The following is a 19,206-nucleotide window of genomic DNA, read 5'->3' on the forward strand; positions in this document are numbered from 1 at the left end:
CCGCCGAGGCAACCGAGCCCTGCAGGTAGCGGCCGCCTGCTTGGGGTTCAGAGAGCCGGTGTGGAACACTGACCCACACATCCACCTGGTGGATCACCTTTTTAACACCCAGTGCCTGCAGCGCGCACAGCTGCAGCTGTTTTTGGTTTTGCCAGTGTCAAGGTTCGCTGGGAGCAAGGCCTGGGGGTTAAAAGTGCTGTTTGAGCTGTGTTATGGTTTGAGAAACCCACAACGATTTATTGTCGTTTATTATTCTATCACTCGGTGACCCCTCCCCACCCAGGAAGGGGAATTTGGGAAAATAAAGAAACACAAGGCTTAAAATATAAATAGATTTAATAGTATAAGACTAAATAATTAGCACTGATACTAAAGAACCAGTATTGATCCCAATACCAATATAAAATATCCAAGGATTATACTCGGCCCATTCCATCAGCAGGAAGCCCTGCACTCCCAGCAGGGGACAGCAAATGTGGGACTCTGGGAGCGCTGTGGCTTCGGGAGGAAGGGAAGGGCTCAGGGCTCCAGCACCGGGGCAAGGAGTTCTCTGGACCGCTGCCATCGAGGGAGAGAGACAGAACTATGCAGCAAACTTTCTAATTGATATTGAATGTGATGATCGTGGTATGAAGTAGTCCTGTTGGCCAGCCTGGGTCAAGTGTCCGGGTCTTGCTCCTCCTCATCCCCTCACCTGGCTAGCTCAAAAACACTGAGACCTTGAAACCTGCATACCATGTCTAGCTATAAAGTAAATATTTTCACAAATTCAGACAGTAGAGTCTTCTAAGAGTGCAGTCTTCCCCAGCATTAGAAAAGAAATTAGTCCTGTGTCACTCAAACCAGGACATGCTGTAATGACTGAGTCTGGATCAGGAAAGAGTTTTGTGGTAAAAGACCAGCAGATGGAAGGACCGTGTGTGAGGGTGGGCTCAGGAGGAGTCGCCTGGGAACAGTCTGGAGAACACAAAAGTATGTTGAAAGTGAGAACAGGGTTATCCAGCTTCCCAGCTCTTCTGGGTGGGAAACCTGTTACAGCTAAGAGGCTGCTGCAAGACGGCGCAGCTGCAGAAGGGCTTCAGAAGGAGGGAAGCAGGCGTGAGGAAGGGGTTTCGAGTATGGGTGAGGAGAAGGCTGCAGATGGATGTAATGGGATGCATGGAGGAGTAAGAGGTAACAGGAGACTGAGGAGGTAAAACAGCAGAAGCAGTAGAGAAGGCGTAAAATTAGGGAAAGATGAGATGAAGGGACCTGAGATTTGACAATTGTGAATTTTCTCGGTGGAAAATCTTGACGGAGTTCTCACTCCTGTGTCCCCAGGTTTCATTAGGTTCAGACTACTGATAGTTGGTTTAGTCATGAGCATGTAGCCATCTATCTTGTGCAATGGTTGGTGAGAAAAGGTGCTGAGCAGTGATGCAGCCTTTTCAAGGGAAATCAGTTCTTTTTTTACTTCGTGGAATGTAGGAGTTACAGCATATTAATAGCCAGTGTAACTCTCTGCAGGATTCATGGCAAAGGATGGTTGTAAGGAGGAGTTTGAGTGTAGCTGGTAAAGCTACCACACAGTGCGGAACAGCAGAGGAGGAAGAACAGAGACATGCATTTTAAAATCTTGCAAATGGATGGTGGAGGTAGACCTCAGGAGGGCTGAGCAATAGTGGGAGCTGAAATCTTCATCATAAGTGAGGTGATGGTAGTCTCTGAGGTCTTGGGAAGTGAAGACGAGCTGTTTCAGGCTGCCGTTACAGAAAAGGAGGAGGTGGCAGATGGAAGCACCATGGGTGTTAAGTCTGTGTAATGAGGTGGAAAAATGCACTCTGCAGTGGTGGTCTGGTGGAGGTTATCAGGGTGAGACTGTGCTCCTTGAGGCCAGAGGAAAGCATGTTGCAGCAATCAAAATGCAAGCTGACAGGGGCACAGGTGGGACAACAGTTTTAGCTGTTTTGGAAGCTTGTAAAAACCATATGGAGCCATAAAAGCCTGAAGACTAGAGGGTGATCTACGTTGAAGATGATATGCAGGTTATGGGTAAAGATTAAGGAAGCAGGTACAAAGTGTCTGTTCTCCTGGCAGGTACAGTAGCATCCTGTACAGATTAATGCCATCAGCTCCTTTTCACAATTGCATTTTCTGAAAGTGCTGTAGTTTTTCTGTTCTGCTGTTTGCTAGGCATAATGCTGGATTTTGCCCATTCTTCAGTAGTATTGTTTCAGTTGGTAACTCTTAAAAATCAGATGAAGTTGGATGGAGACCTCATGTGGCTGTTAACAAAGCAAGATAATAGCCTTATATGTATTATTTCAGCTAATATGAAAAATCAGGTTTTGGACTAATAAATTTTTTTCATCCAACAATCTCCTATCTTATTATTTTAAAAATTCTGTGTTGAAAGATTTTAATACAGGTCCATGTTTATTGTGATTCTTCTTTTAGAGATACTTGTGGTTGCATCTTCTTTATGAACGGAGAAAGGAGTAATTTTTCTCAAGCAGTGAATTAACTGGGTGATAGAAGTCCTGATGTCTTGTTCATTTGCCTATTAGCAATGTGAACCTTTAAAGATGAGTATTAGACTCATAGAATAGCTTGTGTTGGAAGGGACCTTTAAAGGTCATCTAGTCCAACCTTCCCTGCAATGAGAAGGGACATCCTCAACTAGATCAGATTGCTCAGAGCCCCGTCCAACCTGACCTGGAATGTTTCCAGAGATGCAGCTTCTACCACCTCTCTGGGCAACCTGTGCCAGTGTTTCACCACCCTCGTTGTGAAAAATTTATTCCTTATATCTAGTCTGAATCTAAGTTTTTTTTAGTTTAAAGCCCTTACCCCTTGTCCTATCACAACAGGCCCTGCTAAAAAGTCTGCCCCCATCTTTCCTGTAGGACCCTTTTAGGTACTGAAAGGCTGCTATAAGGTCTCCCCGGAGCCTTCTCTTCTCCAGGCTGCACAACCCCAACTCTCTCAGCCTGTCTTCATAGCAGAGGTGCTCCAGCCCTCTGATCATTTGTGGATGCAGAAATAAAAGGTTGTGAAGATGTAATTATGGGGAAAAAAGAAGTCACGATCATAACAGGAATCATTTTAAGTAAGAAAACCCAGGCAGATGTATTAATATACATTAATTTACAGATTAATTCCTGTGATCAGAATCTAAACCGATGCTGTGAAATAATAGAATTGAACTCTGGGATTCAAGGGCAGCTCTTCACAATCCTCAATGAAACAGCTCAAGAAGGTAAATCAGTGCCTTGTCTTATTATTAACACATTTCACGTGTCATTTTTTCAAGCTCTGTCTGTTTCTGTACATGCTCTCACAATTTCTTTATGTATGTATTTTCTTAGGCGGGCATTATGCAGGCGTGGAAACAATAAAAACTCGTCTCCTGCCATGGCTAGGGACTTGTTTTTCCTGTGCTACTTCAGGAAGGCTCTTTGAAACCAACCTCTCTCTCACTCAGGTATGTAGGAAATTTATTTTAAAGGAATAGAATTGTGTGATTTTATACATGCAGGAGAGCTTTGGTGACTTTCTGTTAATAATAGCCTTAGTTATGTCCTTAGTTGCTCATGGAGACAACTATGCTTTTTCTTTGTGTCATCTTACATTTCCTTCAAAAGGGAAGTCAAAGAGGTCAGTAAAGTTGCTTTTGGCCTTTTAGGGCTTATGCTGTTTCACAACAATGAATGACAATATGGAAGAATTTGCTTTGTAAGAGAAGCTATATTCTTGTACTGCTTTCCTATTTTAGGTGAAGAATTATGCTACATTTACATTTGCAAAGACATCATAGAAGTATTTATGCCATACTGCTATTAGTAAAAACCTAACACTATGTGAAAATACATGAGTGAGCTGAAGGTGTGTATAAAACTCCATGCGTTTATCTGTGAGCTCCTTTTATTTTTTTGAAGAAAAAAACCTTAGTTTAGTATCTGAGCATTATAATATCTCTAGAAAGGGGTTGGGTGGCTGGAAAAGTGCTCATGTCCATCATGATACCACCACGTGCCTGACTTGATGTTTGGAGTTAGTATGTATTTGGTATTCACTGAAGGGGGAGTAGTACTGACAGTTTGGCAGGAAAGACAGATCTGCTGTGGTTTTATGCTTTGAAAGAAAACAAAGAGTGTCAGTTGATGCAGACAAGGGGAAAATGTTGAAGATCTTGGGATTTGGCAGTGATGTCTCTGTTTTCTGACTTCTCATTTTTACACCTGTCAAAATCTTTCACAATTGAAATAAGGACAAATGAAAAATGATTAGGGTTCTGCCACCCCACCCCCCCACGCCCCCACCCCCCCCGAAATGTAAAATAATGATGTTATTAAGTGAAGGTACACCAGTTATGGATTTGTCATTGCACATGACATTCAAAATTTAAAGAAAAGCCTGCTGCACGGTTACTTATTTCATTCTGGTAGTATCAGGCAAATCTATATGTCGTTAAAGACAGAGCTGCACACGTAGTAGTGTGCTTTCTGGAATGACAATAGCTCTTCCCCTGTTCTAATAACTTTTTTCTGTTATTTTGTGAACGTGAATTCCCAAAACCTTTACTTGAGTTAATGACATAGTCAGTCAGAAGATGACTGACTGGAAAAAAAACAACCCAGGTAACACATCTGCAAGAACACTTGGTTCAGATATGTGTATACAGGTAGTAAATTTGCCTATGCAGACCTTCCATATTCTCTATCCTGAGCTGTAAATGAAGTGAATATTTTTTCCAATATAATTGAGTCTTCATTTTGTGTGCCTGGAAGGTATTGCTTATGTGTCTAGAAGGTATGCAGTGGATTTTGTTTTCAATTACTTTAGAAATGTTCTTTACTGAATGTTTAGAAACACATCTGCTAATAATGCTAACTACATTGCTGAAGGATTCTGTAAGGTGGAACGTTCAAGCAGGGTGATTTTGTGTTTCGTTGTAGGATTCAATTGAGAGAGAGAGGCAGCTGAGAGACCTGGCCAGCAGTCAGACTCTTCAACTGCAAGAGCTGCAGGAAGAACTGACTTCAACTCGTCTACAGCTCAGCCATGTGCAGCAAGAGTAGGGGCATTAACTGGGATTCTTTTTGTTTGGTTGGTTTTTGTTTTTCAACAACAAGCCATGTTTTTGACATCTAAATACTGATGGAGATTTGTAAAATGTTTCATTTCTGGCTTAAAATCAGAGCTTCAAAATACATCTACGCTCTGGATTGTCCATGTGTGTCCAAAGTGGGGTACAAATGATACAGTCATAGCTGCATTCATAGATTGACTTGATAGGGTTTACTTCTGGCAGAGGATTTGGAAAACATGCCAGTACTCTAGAAAAAAGGGTTTTGTATAGTGCATGACCATCCCAGTGGAACTATAGTTGGTGAACTGTTGCACGCTGAGCAAACCTTGATAAATATCAGTCGAGTAGCTATAGTGCAACATTTATTGAAGGACCTACAACGCATCACAATTACGGTATGTGAACATCTAAGATCAAAACCCACTGTGGTGTAATGGAGGAAGAAAGAAAGACAGATTTTCGACAAAGTTACTAGGACTGAGTGGTTTTTGTCCACTTGCATAAAACACGCTTTGTGGAGCCCTGTAGTCTCAAAATGATCTGATTGCTTCAGAAACAAATTTGTGCAGTCAGTGCCACTTCCAGGGCTGTTTCACAAGTAGCTCCAAGTGAGACACTTTCTCATGCATCTTATTAGCATGAGATCAATGAATGTTCCCAGTCCCTATGTCAGTACAATAAGTGATATAATTTAATGCTCTTACTAAGTGATTCCAAGAATTGGAGCTACACGTTGTATTAGCTAGATTAGAGGAAAGAGGTTCAACAGAGTATTTCATCCTGTATCCTAATCTTCAGCTTTCATAGAATTGTAGAATCACAGGATGTTTTTGGTTGGAAGAGACCGTCAAAGATCATCTAGTCAAACCCCTCTGCTGTTGGCAGGGACATCTTCCACTAGACCAGGTTGCTTAAAGCCCCATCCAACCTGACCTTGAACACTTGCAGGGATGGGGCACCCACAACTTCTCTGGGGAACCTGTTCCAATGTCTGGCCACCCTCATCGTAAAGAATTTCTTCCTTATATCCAGTCTAAATCTTCTGTCTTTTAGCTGCAGTAAGGTCTCCCTGAAGCCTTCCTTCCCCAAGCTGAACAATCCAAACTCTCTCAGCCTTTCTTCATAGGAGAGATGTTCCAACCCTCTGATCACTTTTATGGCCCTCCTCTGGACCTGCTCCAGCAGGTCCATGTCTGTCTTGTAGTGGGGACCCCAGAGTTGGATGCAGTACTCCAGGTGGAGTCTCACAAAAGGGGAGTAGAGGCGGAGAATTGCCTCCCTTGACCTGCTGGCCATACTTCTTTTTATGCAGTCCAGGATACGGTTGGCTTTCTGGGCTGAGAACGAACATTGCCAGCTCATTTCTAGTTTTTTATCTACAAGTAATTCCCAGCAGTGCTGCTCTTAATCAGATTTTTCCCTCAGTATGTACTGATTCTGGTGATTACCCTGACCCAGGTGCATCACCTTGCACTTGGCCTTGTTGAACTTCATGAGATTCACATGTGCGCACTCTCAAGCCTGTCCAGGTCCCTCTGGATGGCATCCTGTTCCTCAAGAGTATCAACTGCACCACACAGCTTGGTGTCATTGGCAAACTTGCTGAGGGTGCATTCAATCCCACTGCCAATGTCATTAATAAAGATATTGAATAGTACCAGTCCTAACACAGACCCCTGAGGAACACCGCTTGTCACTGATCCCCATTTGGATGTTGAGCTGTTGACTGCAACTCTTTGGGTATGGCCATTCAGCCAATCCGTATCCATCAATTATCCCATCCATCAAATCCATATCTCTCCAATTTAGAGAGAAGGATGTTGTGTGGGACCGTGTCAAAGGCCTTACAGAACACAAGGGAGATGACATCAGTTGCTCTCTTACTCACCAAGTCACGTTAGTATCTATTAAGTGTCATCTTGGATGAATGCAAGCATTCTGATTTTTTCACTATCAAAAAAAAAAAAAATCTCTCCATCAACTGTGAGTGAGTTAAAGATCAGTGCATCCCCCCTGAAAAGAAGGTAAGAGGACAAAAAAAATCTTGTGATCTTGCAGTATACATTAAATACCAAAAGTGACGAGGTGGGATAGAGAAGGACCCCACAATGTTTGGAAGAATAGAGAGGTTTTTTGTTTTCGTCATTTCAACTGGTTTGCCAGAATTAGGTAATCTTGCAAAATAATTCCAGCCTGGAAGGTTTAATAAGCAAAAGAGTTTCTGTTGATACTTCTAATAATAGAGAAGAGCTGTGGGAGATTGGTGGCTCTTACTAATGTATATACCTGAAGGGAGGGTGTAAAGAAGACAGACCCAGACTATTTAATCCGGTGCCCAGTGACAGGACCAGAGGCAATGGACACAAACTGAAACACAGGAGGTTTCCTCTGAGCACCAGGAAACGCCTTTTCACTGTAAGCATGACTGAGCACTGTCACAGATTGCCCAGGGAAGTCGTGAAGTCTCCATCCTTGGGGATATTCAAAAGCCATCTGGATGCGGTCCTGGGCAACCCAGCTCTAGGTGGGTCTGCTTGAGCAGTGGGGTTGGACCAGATGACCTCCAAAGGTCCCTTCCAACCTCAACCTTTCTGTGGTTAAGGTATATATAAAGGTTGGTTTAGGGGTGAGGCATTTCATCCTTTGCTGCTGTGTGGATAATTTCTTTCTAGAAATTATTTGATGAGCTGGAGAAAAGCGTTGGATGGTCAAGATGAGAGGTACAAGGAAAGTTATTCACTAATACAGATTGGAGTGAGTCTGTGGCAGTTTGCAGTACAGGAAAAAGTCATTTTGGGCTAGCTCCTGTGAGAAGTGGGAAATCAATGGTAAAGCTTTTGTGGGTTGCATTTCTCTGTGCAGTCAGGTCAGAGAGGTTTTGGCTCTGGTTTGCAAAGGCAGAAGTCCAGAAGGTGGAGGGTTGGGAAGAGATAATTCAAGCAGAGATGAAGTCATGCATGAAAGTTTCAGAACTGATCCTTTCAAGGTGATGCAGTATGGAGTCATGATTGTGTAGTTATTGGCAGGCAGGGGACCGGTTCAGGAGAAAGAGAGTTTGTGTCCCAAGGTACCCCATCTATGGACAGTGAAGTCATTCTGAACACTGTAAATTGTTGAAATCGATGGAGAAACTGGAAGTGAGTCTTAATGAAAAATAATGGGTCGTAGCAAAATAATTTTGTTATTGCATAGTCAGATATGACTTTTTATAAGCTATTTGTGTGCTGATAGTCTGCACAAATCCCACTGTGATTGTTTTCATATGTTAAATTGGTATGGACTCGGTCTGCTTAAACAGTCAGTTTGTCAAATTCTCTGGTAGAATCTCTGCCTCTACCTTGAAGGTTACTAATTTTTCTTGCAGTCTGGCAAAAACCCAGTTGGCTCTTGAAGACACAAAGACCAAATCAGCCACTACTCTTGGCAGCAGAAGACAAAATTGTTCAGCTAAAAGCAGCGTAAGAAAAATTGAATCTTGGGGTAATTATGGCAGAAAGGCAGCATGCAGAGACACAGTCTGTCATTTACTTGAATGGGTTCTGATTATTCTACACTGCCCTATGCTATAGCAAAAAATAGGTCTAGCTCCTTAACATCCTGTAGCTTTGTTTTCTTGGTGTTATAGAGAGAGAATTAGCATAAGTAGATCCACATGAGAAGAACCCTTATGGCTGAACTTCTATTATTTTTCTTCAGGACAGAGGAGGGATTACTTTGAAACTAACAGCTTAATAGCATTTGAATCTTGTAAATTAGGTTAAATAGGAGAGAACCATATTCAGAATATAGCTGGAAATCATTCTTTGCAATTTGCTGTGATGCTCTCAAAAGCAGCATGTGTGTTAAATAAAAGACACTTCAGTCTGTCTACCTTAAGATAAAGTTCTTTATGTGGCTTTTTCTTTTAGACCATTTTTGCCAAATCCTTTTGTCTGTCTACACAGAAGTAATGGCTATTGGTAAAGTCGATGTCTCTGCTTTAAAAATATTTTTTGAGTTTCTAAGTGTGCTGGTCACGTCTGGAAAGTTAATCTGGATCAGTAAGGGTGCAGCTGGGACCTACCTTTCCATTTCAATACAGGCGCCCTTAAGGAAGTATAGTCATACTTGTTAAATAAATGCTTGCAGCCTTTCAATTAAATAACATTGCTGCTCTTAAAAATGGAGGAAACTTGACTTTGCTGCTTACGCTGTAGGAAAGGATATAACTGTCCATGAGTTTATCTTTCCTTTTAGGGCAACTGAGAGGATGAGCTATTCCTGATAAAGATAAGGAAACAAAAAACCTCAGGCCATTAGAATTTCTACTTCCAATATCAAGTTGAATATCACTTGTTCATCCCTGGATGTTTATCATTGCTTCTAGAATAATGCCAGTTTTCAGATTTCACCCATGGACTTTCCTAGCAAGTGTTGATCACTTTGGATTTTGATTTTTTGAATGGCTACCTGAGGTATAAACTCATATTCCCATAAAATAAACTGGTTTGATTTACTGGGTGAAAAGTAGCTCATATAACTCCTTGATTCTTAGATATAACCTGACTGCTGTCTTCCCGATTATGACTATTAGTAGGATATAAAGCATCTCACAATTCTTGTGTGTAGGTCTTAACGCAGACTGGACAGAAATTCATGTTGCCATTTGTACTACTGACAGAAGAACAAAACATCCCTGTCTTCCCATGAATTCAGGAATTCTGTAATCTCCACGTACTTAGGTTCATGTTTGCTCTCAGTTTAGTTAGTGCTCTACACTTGCATCTTCTGCCTGGGCGTTTGACTTTTGATTGAAGCAAAGGTGCTATTTTTCATGCTCTGTCAATCATCTTTTCAAAATTGGAACCCTTTTAGTTGGGTGAAATCAGATTTGCCTAGTCTTTACCTGCCTGTCAAAACCAGAATCTTTCTAAAAGTAGAGAAAGCGAGGTCAGGAGTGATCTGTGACACTTAGGACAGGATTTTTTTTTTTTTATACAAGGAACAGTTTGCTGAGAGTGTCCTTTGCATCTTTGTCTGTAGGCTTGTTTTTTGAGACTTTTGGAATAGCTGATGATCTCATTCCTCTTGTCTATAGTCTGTCTGACTCGCATACTTAAATCAAAGCATGATTTGTAAGACATTTTGGTCTCCTGGGTTGTTAGAGCAAATGTGGTCTAGACTCAATTAAATTAAATTCTGTAGCCAGTATAAGTTTTTGGTATATCAAGATATTAATTATAACAGGATTTAGCTATTTGCTGCAGAACTATGAAGGAAAATACAAATTTTTAAAGTGAATAACAATCAACATTTAAAAAGTAATTGGAAGTTCTTCAGGGGAAGACAAAAATAAAGTGTACTGAAAACTGTTGTTATATGCAGACTGAACAAAATCCTATTAGTGCTACTATAAATAGAAACTTACTACTAGTATGCTTAGATTCGTGCCAAGGTCTAATCAAGCTTAACAAAGCCAGACGACTCACTTTGAAGTAAATGAGGTCAAGAGGACTTTTCTTTCTTGATCTGCTGTATGGAGGACCTGTTACGTAGATCGGCAGGAAGAAACTTTGACACATGTGGTTGTAATTAGTAACAGCCAATATGGTAGCTTGAATTGGTTACCTGAAGACCTTGTAGTGTCGCTGTTGCAGTGGGCTCTTAAAAATAGATTAAACAGGCATCTGGCCAAAATTAGATAGGTGGAGTTATTCTTTCCTTGAATTTCAGGGCAATCTGACTGAATGAGTCGGGCTCAGCCCAAGGACTGGGGAACTGTGAGGGACTTTATCGATACTGAATCATTTGAAACCGGAGGGTAGCAGTGGGCTGCTTTATCCAAACAGCATTAAGCAGATACTTGACACAAATTCTCAAGGCTATTGTATTTTCTCCTGTGAAAATGGCTGAAGATACCTATTGTATTTTTAAATGGTTAGATGGGGTGGTTTAAAACACTAGTTATAGCCTTTAAAAAAAATGGGTTATAAAAACCCACTGTTCTGATTTTTCTAAGAACTATGTTTTGCCCTAATTTGTTTCCATTATTGTTTTGCTAACATCTACATCTCTTTAACCTTAACAGAAAGATGATAATACTTTCTTCATTTCATATTAATATTTAGCAGTAGAGTGAATGAACAATAAAACAAGGGAAACTGATTTAATTAGCGTGGAAAGGATTAGTGTTAAGTTTTTCCTTTTGGTGTTTAGTTCTTCTTGCAAAGAGAGAAACATTGATTTTCAGTGGTGGCTTTTCTTATGTTTGTGACTTACCATATGACTTGTGATGAACAATGAAAGATGCAGGTATTTCTGATGGTTTTAGTCTGTCATGTGCTCTTCTGGGTTTTTTTGGTTATTTTCCCCCTCTCCTGATAAAGGCAGACCTATAATTAAGCATCTGTTTGTATTTGTAATCATTATCTGTTGTCATGATGAAAAGATATGGAAGCTTTGTGGATTTCACAGCAGTGAGATAAATACCATCAAAAATTGCTTTAAAACTCTGAAAAATCCCCATGTGAATAGGCGTAAATAACAAAGATAAAATAATACAGAAGTGAAATGATTACTTTTTACTTATCCTTTCTGTAGAATGGTTATTAACACTGTGTAGTCTGTCTGCATTGTCTATTATGGCAATTTAAGGAAAGCCTGTATATTATATAGGGCTTTTTTCACCTTTTTTTTTTTTGGTACATAATGATTTTCCCCCATCTCTATCTCTAGAGCTTGTCTTCCCAAGTCTACTTTCCTTTCCCAGTTGTTCTTTATATTAGAATTTTTTAGCCCTCTAGGACTCTGCTAGAAGCCCTGCTGGAGCAGCTGACTAAGGACGTCCACAGGATTGTAGTAGTATCCGCAGCTTTTCCTACCCAGGTTAGAAGGACGGTCTTTCCTCCTAGCAGATGTGCTGGCCCTACTACCTGTGGTCCTCTCAGTCAGCCTGCTCCTTAAAAAGTCCAAACAGGAAGCTTGTCAAATGGTAGGTGTTACAGCTTTCATTGGTTCAGATCCTCAAAAATCTCACCAGGGTCCTTCAGCGAAGAAAAGGAAGGACAGACTGAATGCCCCCAAAATTAGTAGAAAGCATCCTTTTTTTTTGTTTGTTTTGTTTTTGTTTTTTTTTTTGGAAAGAAGAAAACAACAGTAATATCTATCTTAGGAGGGAAAGCAGAGATGCTGGGATACTTTCTAACATTAAGTAAGAGTAAAGGACAGAAGATAAACTTGCCTAACTGGTTGTCTGCCAGTGTTTAAGAAACACTGCTTCTCTTGGGGAGAGCAGGGGAGGAATCTTTTATACTGCTTGAATAACATCATTGGTGATATCCTTTGACTGACTGATATATTCCAGCAAAGAAAAGAACCTGAGGACCTGATATAAGAAAATACCTAGAGTCTTGAAGTACGACTTTCTTGTAGGAAAGAAAACTGAGCTGGTTTACTTAACATCTCAAATATGAGAAAGAAACCAGTTTCTGTCTTAGACCTCATCATCTGAGCTAGTGCAAGGACACCAAATGTTAACTAGGGATCTGTCCTGTAACATAAAGTGTAGTGTATCCAATCTCCTGCCACTTTTACTTTTTAAAGTGTAATTAGGAGTATCCTTTGGAGAATGCTTTTTTTTAAGCTCTTGATTTCCCTGTATTTCAGCAAAAGGAACTTGCTCAATGTTTCTCCTCTTTTTCTGTTCTTTTTGTTTGATGAGGAGGACTAATTGATAGATGGTTTGCATTGGTAGAAGGACATCTTGTGACTGACTTTATTCTGTGTGGTTAAGTCTGAAGACTTCCCGTGCCCAAGAGAAGGATGCCCTGAGGAAGTTAGATCGTCTGAATGACTATGAGCAGCAGATTCAAATACTGCGGGATGAAATTTCTATCCTGGATGCCCAAAAGTCTGTTCTCCAGAGCAGGTAGAGGCATTATTCAGAGAAGTCACAGAACCAGAGAAATTGTTTGTGTTGGGCAGCATGAATTCCTTCCTCATTTGAAACTGAAGTATAAACAAAAGCTAAGCTTTTGTACTTTGTTGCGAAGGGACATAAACTCTTTAGCTGCATTCTCCTAGTGCCCAAATGTTTTCATTTCAGGCAGCTATGTTAAGTTTCTGGCAAAACAGCAAAGAGAGCAGCTTTACAAAACATTGAGAGCAACTGTATGGGATAAAAAGAGATGGTTATTTTTTTTTGTTTATAAGTCCTCTTTAAATACTGTACCATTACAGGGCAGAACTTATTCCTGTATTCTCACTTGTTTGGCTTTACAACTCTTCAGTGGTACTGAAAGAGAGACAAATCTCCAAAGTATTACCGTTTAAAAATGTGTTTACCCGGATCAAAGTGCTTGGCTGTACACACTTTAGGAATTACTTTAATTTTGTTGTTCAGGCTCTAGCCCGTAAAATGTATTGACACGCCTCTGTAATTACGTTGGCTCAAAATCTCAGCTCACCCTGGTAATAATTAAATTGACACAAAACTCTGCACTAGGCAAAAAAGCGTCTGAGGATGGTGAAGTGACCTCATGCTTCTTTACATGTCTGTCATAGGCTTGCACGGAGCCGCTCTCCTTCCCCAAGGCGCGGTGAGAACAGGTCACCTAGTCCACCTTGTCTGAGGAGCTGCTCACCTGGCCAAGCCAGGCGTACAAACGCTTCGCGTCGCGCCCGCCTGGTAGCTCGATTTGGTGACATCTATGCTCAGGAACGCTTGGATGCAGAGACCCTTTTGAGGACATACATCAGTGACACGGAGATGGTGCAGAGGATAATATTCATTGCAGCTGTGGTAAGAAAAAAATATTTTTTCTTGGTTTACAGGCCGGAAGTGTTTTATAGAATATTATGTCTGGATTGGATTAAATTGTATGTAGATTAGCATTTCTGTGAAGTATGGAGAAGAAAACTTCTCTTCTTTTTTCCCTTTTGATTTTCCTTTCTTTCCCTCACACTTTTACATTGAACTCTCAATTTAGTGTCCTTTTATGGCTCTCCTGTCCGAGCATTAGAACAGGGTCAGTGATCTACAGTACAGGTGCCAAAAAAGGGCACATAAGAAGACTGAATGGCTCTGAAAGGTAAATGATTCCTGCACTAAACAACACCACCTCATCTAGTTGAATTCTTTTAGGAATACTACATTTTAGAAAGTTAAAATCTTTCCAGTCATGCTTCCCTCTTACCTGTAGCTACATGCTTTTCTAGTTTTGTTTGGTCCCTTAAAATTACCTAGATACCTCGCACCTACTATGAGCTCAGTCTGAAGAAATTTGGTTTTATTTTTCTGTACTTAATCTTCTTTTCTATAAAATTGATGTAGTACATACCCGTGCCAGAGAGGCAGTGTGTCTCTGAATGTGCCTGATCCCAAGCACATTTAACTTACTGAAGTTTTTTTCCCCACAACTGAGATTTAATTTACGCTCTCCAGCTCAACCTTTCTTCCCAACAGACAAGAGGTGCTCCTGTCTGACATGTTAGGCTGTGGCACAGAAAATGCTATTACTGAATTCTGCTCTTGGTATCTTTGAATGCGATTCCATTGGTCGTGGGTGTGTGATGGAATCCTACATAAAAATAGAAGGTTAGGTGGGAAGCTTTTCAATCCTGTCTTCTGCAAGTAAATCAAACTTGATTTAATCATAGAAGTCCACCCAGATGAGTGCTATTTTTAACTTTCACTTTTACGGTGGTGTTTTATATTCCTCCTTGCAATGATGATGCTGGATTAAGTTCATCCTCTCAGATAATCGATAAAAAATGAATCTCAGTCTCCTGGATTTAGCTAGATGTTCTTTATGTTTGCAGGAGTCTTTTCATGCAGCAAAGATGGCCTACAGGCAGTTCAAAGTACGTGTAAGAGAGACTCTGTCTCTAGGTCACTCGGGGCCTGAGTCTCTTGAAGACACTGTCCTGGATTATATAGTTCGCCATGAGGATCTGTATGACGTTCAAGCCAGTGTCAATGTAAGTCAAGGGCAGTGGGGGAAGTGACGTGTTGACCTATTTCAGTAGCTAATAAATTCGGAGTGTGTAAACTAGAAATGCACTGCAATCTGAAGAAGGAAAAATGTTTATTGCATGGATTTTATGTCTTGTAGCAGTTTATTTTGCAAAATAATGTTGTGGTATGGCTGTAACCACTTGTTTTATTTGCCTGTGACTAGAATGTCTCTCTGCCAGAATAATATTTTTGTCAAGATACAGTGTAACAGTCTTAATCAAATAAACGTAAGCTAAGCTTCATATTTTTCTTTAAGCCTGTGCTCTACTGAAAAACTGCATCTCCCTCCTAAGACTGATGACAATGATGTCACTCATACTTTGTTTCTAAAATAACAGCACATTCTCTCTGAAGCTAATATTTTCTGGAATAGCCTAAGACAACATTGTTGGGAGTTTCTTATACTGATTTTTAAATGTATAAAGCTGAGAGGCGTATTTAGCAGGGATTTCCATATTTGCCCATGAATAAAAGCATTAGTGAGCTCAAATTACTCAGTTGTGTTTATTTTCAGGAAGTAATTCGCTCCATGAACATCAACCCAAAGATTTCATTTCCACCAGAAATTGATTTCATTGTGATCAGCACTTTGATTCGAGAGTTGTGCCGTGTGGCTTTTTCAATGCAGACACTCATTCCTCCTCTTGATATTGCTTTTGGTATTGATGGAGAACTCTTCAGTGAGACCAAGTAAGAACTCTTTATTTTCAGTCAGATTCTTGCTGTTAAAAAAGCCCATCATGTTGTATAGTCTGCTTCTTTCCTAATTAATATAAAGGTTTAAGATTGACGCTAAACAATAATTTGGGGCAAATATTCCAAAAATTCGGTATGTCTTTAAGGTTTATGATGGTATATAAATTGCAGGATGTAGACCAGTATTAAAAGCTTCTTGAAATGCACATCAGAGCAATTTTCTGGATAAACTTAAGTCTCTAGAGCATATTTAATTGATCTTTTTAGAGGAAAATTATCATCAGCTTTCCTTTCCCTGTTTGGTCTCTGTCTGTCTTCAGTGTTCATAAAATGTGTGCATCTTTGTTCCTCCTTTCTGGCCCATTTTGTAAAAGCAATGTTTACTGAGTTCTGGTAGTTGGTGTCTGATACCAGGATCATCAACATGCGTGCTGTGACCTCCAGGCTGTGGCTGCTGTACAATATATGGATCTTAATACACTCCCATCTCTTCTGGTTTAGATCTGAGCAAAAGGAAAAATGCCTTTTAAAAAATTGGAATTTTGTTTAAAAAATGCACACCACAACATAGTTTTTCTTTTTTCCATAGGGTCGGGGCTGGCTGCTTTCCTAGCTGGCAGAGAACTGTAGGGTACTTCCATGCCTTCAAGAAAACTAAAGGGATTGATAGCTCCGAGAAAAATTGCTCTCAAAAGCAAGAAAAGCCACAAGAATAAGGTTTCTAATAATACCTTAAAATAGAACAGAACCCAGATGGGAAAGAGCTTCAGCAGCCAAGGAGAGAAATAGAGAAGATAAAAGTAGCCCTTCGACAGGAGAGTGCAAAGTCATACATGGCTACTTAATGATCCTGCCCAAGTATTGGGCAGTTAGCTACTTGATACCCAAAGCTATTGGCTGAATTAAGAAGGCAGCAGTACTATGGTACAGTCTTGGGATGCCTTCTCCACCTACTTGATGTCTGTGGCCTTCAAAACAGGTGTAATGTCTCTATATGTGCTGCTGTGGGAGACGTATACGCACATATATCCATCCATATAGATAAATATGGGGCATATATATGTGGAACACAGGAATGGAGCAAAACTTTTAGAAAGTCAAATAGTTCTGTTAGTTATGTGTGATACCATTCTATAAAAGGGCTGGCCAAACCTCATCACACCTGATACCTTCCTCCATGCAGAGCTTCATGCCTCTATTTACAACATTGTTTTATATAAATTGCATTTGTGTATACATTAGTAATGTGTAGATGCATTGATATTTTTTATTTCACTTGTTTGGTATTTGTTTTGAGTTTGAATCCACAAAAGCAGACATATATTATTCAGCCCATATTGCAGACTTATGGAGGTAATATATACCTGGTATGTTAATACAGGCCTTCAAAATATTTTTTCTTAGCTAAAAAGTCACTTATTCGTTACCAATATCTGAGGTTCTTGCTAATAAAATTGCCTCTTCTGTCTCATAAGATACTAGGATGTAACTTTATAGTTGAGATAGAGTATTTCTGTAATATCCTTTATAGGGGTCTTGTTTTAGCAAGATATTTCAGTAAGATGCCAAAATGCTGCTTAGGAGATTTAATCTGTCAGTGGACTCAAGGACCTTGGCTTGTGTGGGGCTTATGCAAGAATAAGTGGCCTTCTGAAGTGTGAGATGGCTTTGTTGGAGCGTCTCTCAGTACAAGTAGACAGTGTATTCTGCTAAATTTGTCTTACAGAGGCATTTCTTTTACAGGTTCACTTAAAGAATACTTATTTTTGTGATACAGAAATATTGTCAAGAAAGATGCTTATGAGCTGTAACTAGTATTCTGCTTTTTATCAGCACGGATGACTTGAAGCATCATATTTATCTTTTGGCACTTATATGCAGACATTTCTTGTACTCTGTGTTTCAACAGGTACCATCGTAGTTTTGACTCTGATTTCACAGCTGCCTTGGTGGCCTATCATGTATGGCCTGCTCTGATGGAAAACGATGTTGTAATTGTGAAGGGAGAGGCAGTCACAAAAAGAGGAGCTTTGGTACGTACTTTGTTAAGCAACATGTTAAGGGAAGTCATTGGATTTAAACAGTGTTTTAAAAAGATAAATTCTCAATTGTTCCTTATATGGCTGGAGCTGTGTATATCAAATGTCAGTTAGGTTTTAGTGCCTCATCCTGTAATTAGGATTAATAGTTCCATTTGCCTTAATGTAGTCATTATGCAGATGCGTGATTTTTTAGAACAGGCTCTGTCAACAGAAAGTTTACTGTGTTTACTCTCTGTCCTCAAGCCTTGCCTCCAGCGTGGCAAGTCTGCTTGCCGAGTCTGTCTTTCTTTTAAAAGAGAACATTTAATAAGTTTGTCAAACACTTCTCTCATAGTGGTCTTGCAGAAGTAGAAGTAGAAGCAGAAGCCGAAGCCGCAGCCGCAGCACCAGTCCTCTTCTGTCTCATCGTGTAAGCCCCAGCTGAATGCTTGTAGTATAAACAGCATCAAGTATTTTAAACTCAGAATGTAGGCAATGTTTTAAAAATGCTGATGTGCCACACATACGTTTTAACATTAGGAACAAGTGCCTTTGCTGGTTCTGGAATGAGGTGAAGCTGAACTGACAGATATTGCCTGGTATAATTATCAGTGGAGATAACTGTATGAGAAGTAGATCATCATTAAATTCTTGGAAGTGTCAACTGTGCATCTCCAAATGCTTTCCCCCTACCCCCCTTGCTTCAGTACCCTTCTGAATAACTAATTGTGTCATCTGGAAGTGTTTTAGTCATCTTGCAGTACATATACAGCATATGGTTCCTGCCTTCTGGAATTAGTAATCTAAATTTACCTTTTAATACCTCAAAGGAGCGGAAAATCAGTGTAGGGTGGGCAAGAGGGGAAGAACAGAGGTGGTACTAATAAAATATGTGAAACCTTAGCAGAGTTCTGCATGTGGCATAGTTACACAATATTTTTAATTACTTCTGTAAAAATCATGTATATTTTTCTAACTGTTAGCCCATCTTATTAAATTGACATAGGTGCCCTCAACTTAAAATGTGAATATTGAAAACATGAGAGGCTTTGGGTAAGACTCACTTTTTCATGTGCGTGTGCAGGATGTGAAAGAAAAACTAGAAAGTTGTTGAATTTGACTTTGTAGCAGTGGAGCTGCACTGGCAGAGTGACACGTGCAAGTTTTCTGAATGTTGATGGGTCCCCAGGTGCCTTTCTTGGGTACAGTTCTTTAGTGCACCTGAGTTTCCTTTTCTGTTTGTCTTGCAGTTGTCTCGAAGCCGCAGCCCTTCACCAGTGAGGAGCGGAAGCCCAAGTAAGTGGGGGTATCAGTTCATGACTCGTGGTTTTCACATTAAGCCCTTAAACAACTGAGCAAAGAGACAAAGCGACATGCTGAAGGTCTTTGACTCTAAAATACTTGTCTAAGTCTTATTTTTAAAA

General features: G+C 40.2%; 1 protein-coding gene across 5 annotated transcripts in view; it reads left to right on the forward strand.

Annotated features, from left to right (window-relative positions):
• The window catches only part of SPATA18 (spermatogenesis associated 18), a 29,390-nt gene that overhangs the window by 647 nt on the left and 9,537 nt on the right, over window positions 1-19,206 (forward strand). For 2 of the 5 annotated variants that reach the window (XR_012587105.1, XM_074588048.1), the window contains exons 2-11: window positions 3,133-3,238; window positions 3,348-3,463; window positions 4,938-5,056; window positions 12,843-12,977; window positions 13,613-13,850; window positions 14,870-15,028; window positions 15,580-15,755; window positions 17,671-17,794; window positions 18,138-18,212; window positions 19,033-19,078. Coding sequence is in view for 4 of the 5 variants with exons in the window: in XM_074588048.1 (XP_074444149.1) it covers window positions 3,133-3,238; window positions 3,348-3,463; window positions 4,938-5,056; window positions 12,843-12,977; window positions 13,613-13,850; window positions 14,870-15,028; window positions 15,580-15,755; window positions 17,671-17,794; window positions 18,138-18,212; window positions 19,033-19,078 (1,294 nt within the window). In the remaining variant the exon portion in view is untranslated. Of the gene's footprint in view, window positions 1-3,132; window positions 3,239-3,347; window positions 3,464-3,754; window positions 3,865-4,937; window positions 5,057-12,842; window positions 12,978-13,612; window positions 13,851-14,869; window positions 15,029-15,579; window positions 15,756-17,670; window positions 17,795-18,137; window positions 18,213-19,032; window positions 19,079-19,206 lie in introns of those variants that run through there. The other 3 variants (XM_074588049.1, XM_074588050.1, XM_074588051.1) reach the window with 3 other exon arrangements.

This window comes from Larus michahellis, chromosome 5, assembly GCF_964199755.1.
Source record: "Larus michahellis chromosome 5, bLarMic1.1, whole genome shotgun sequence".
Lineage (NCBI taxonomy): Eukaryota > Metazoa > Chordata > Aves > Charadriiformes > Laridae > Larus > Larus michahellis.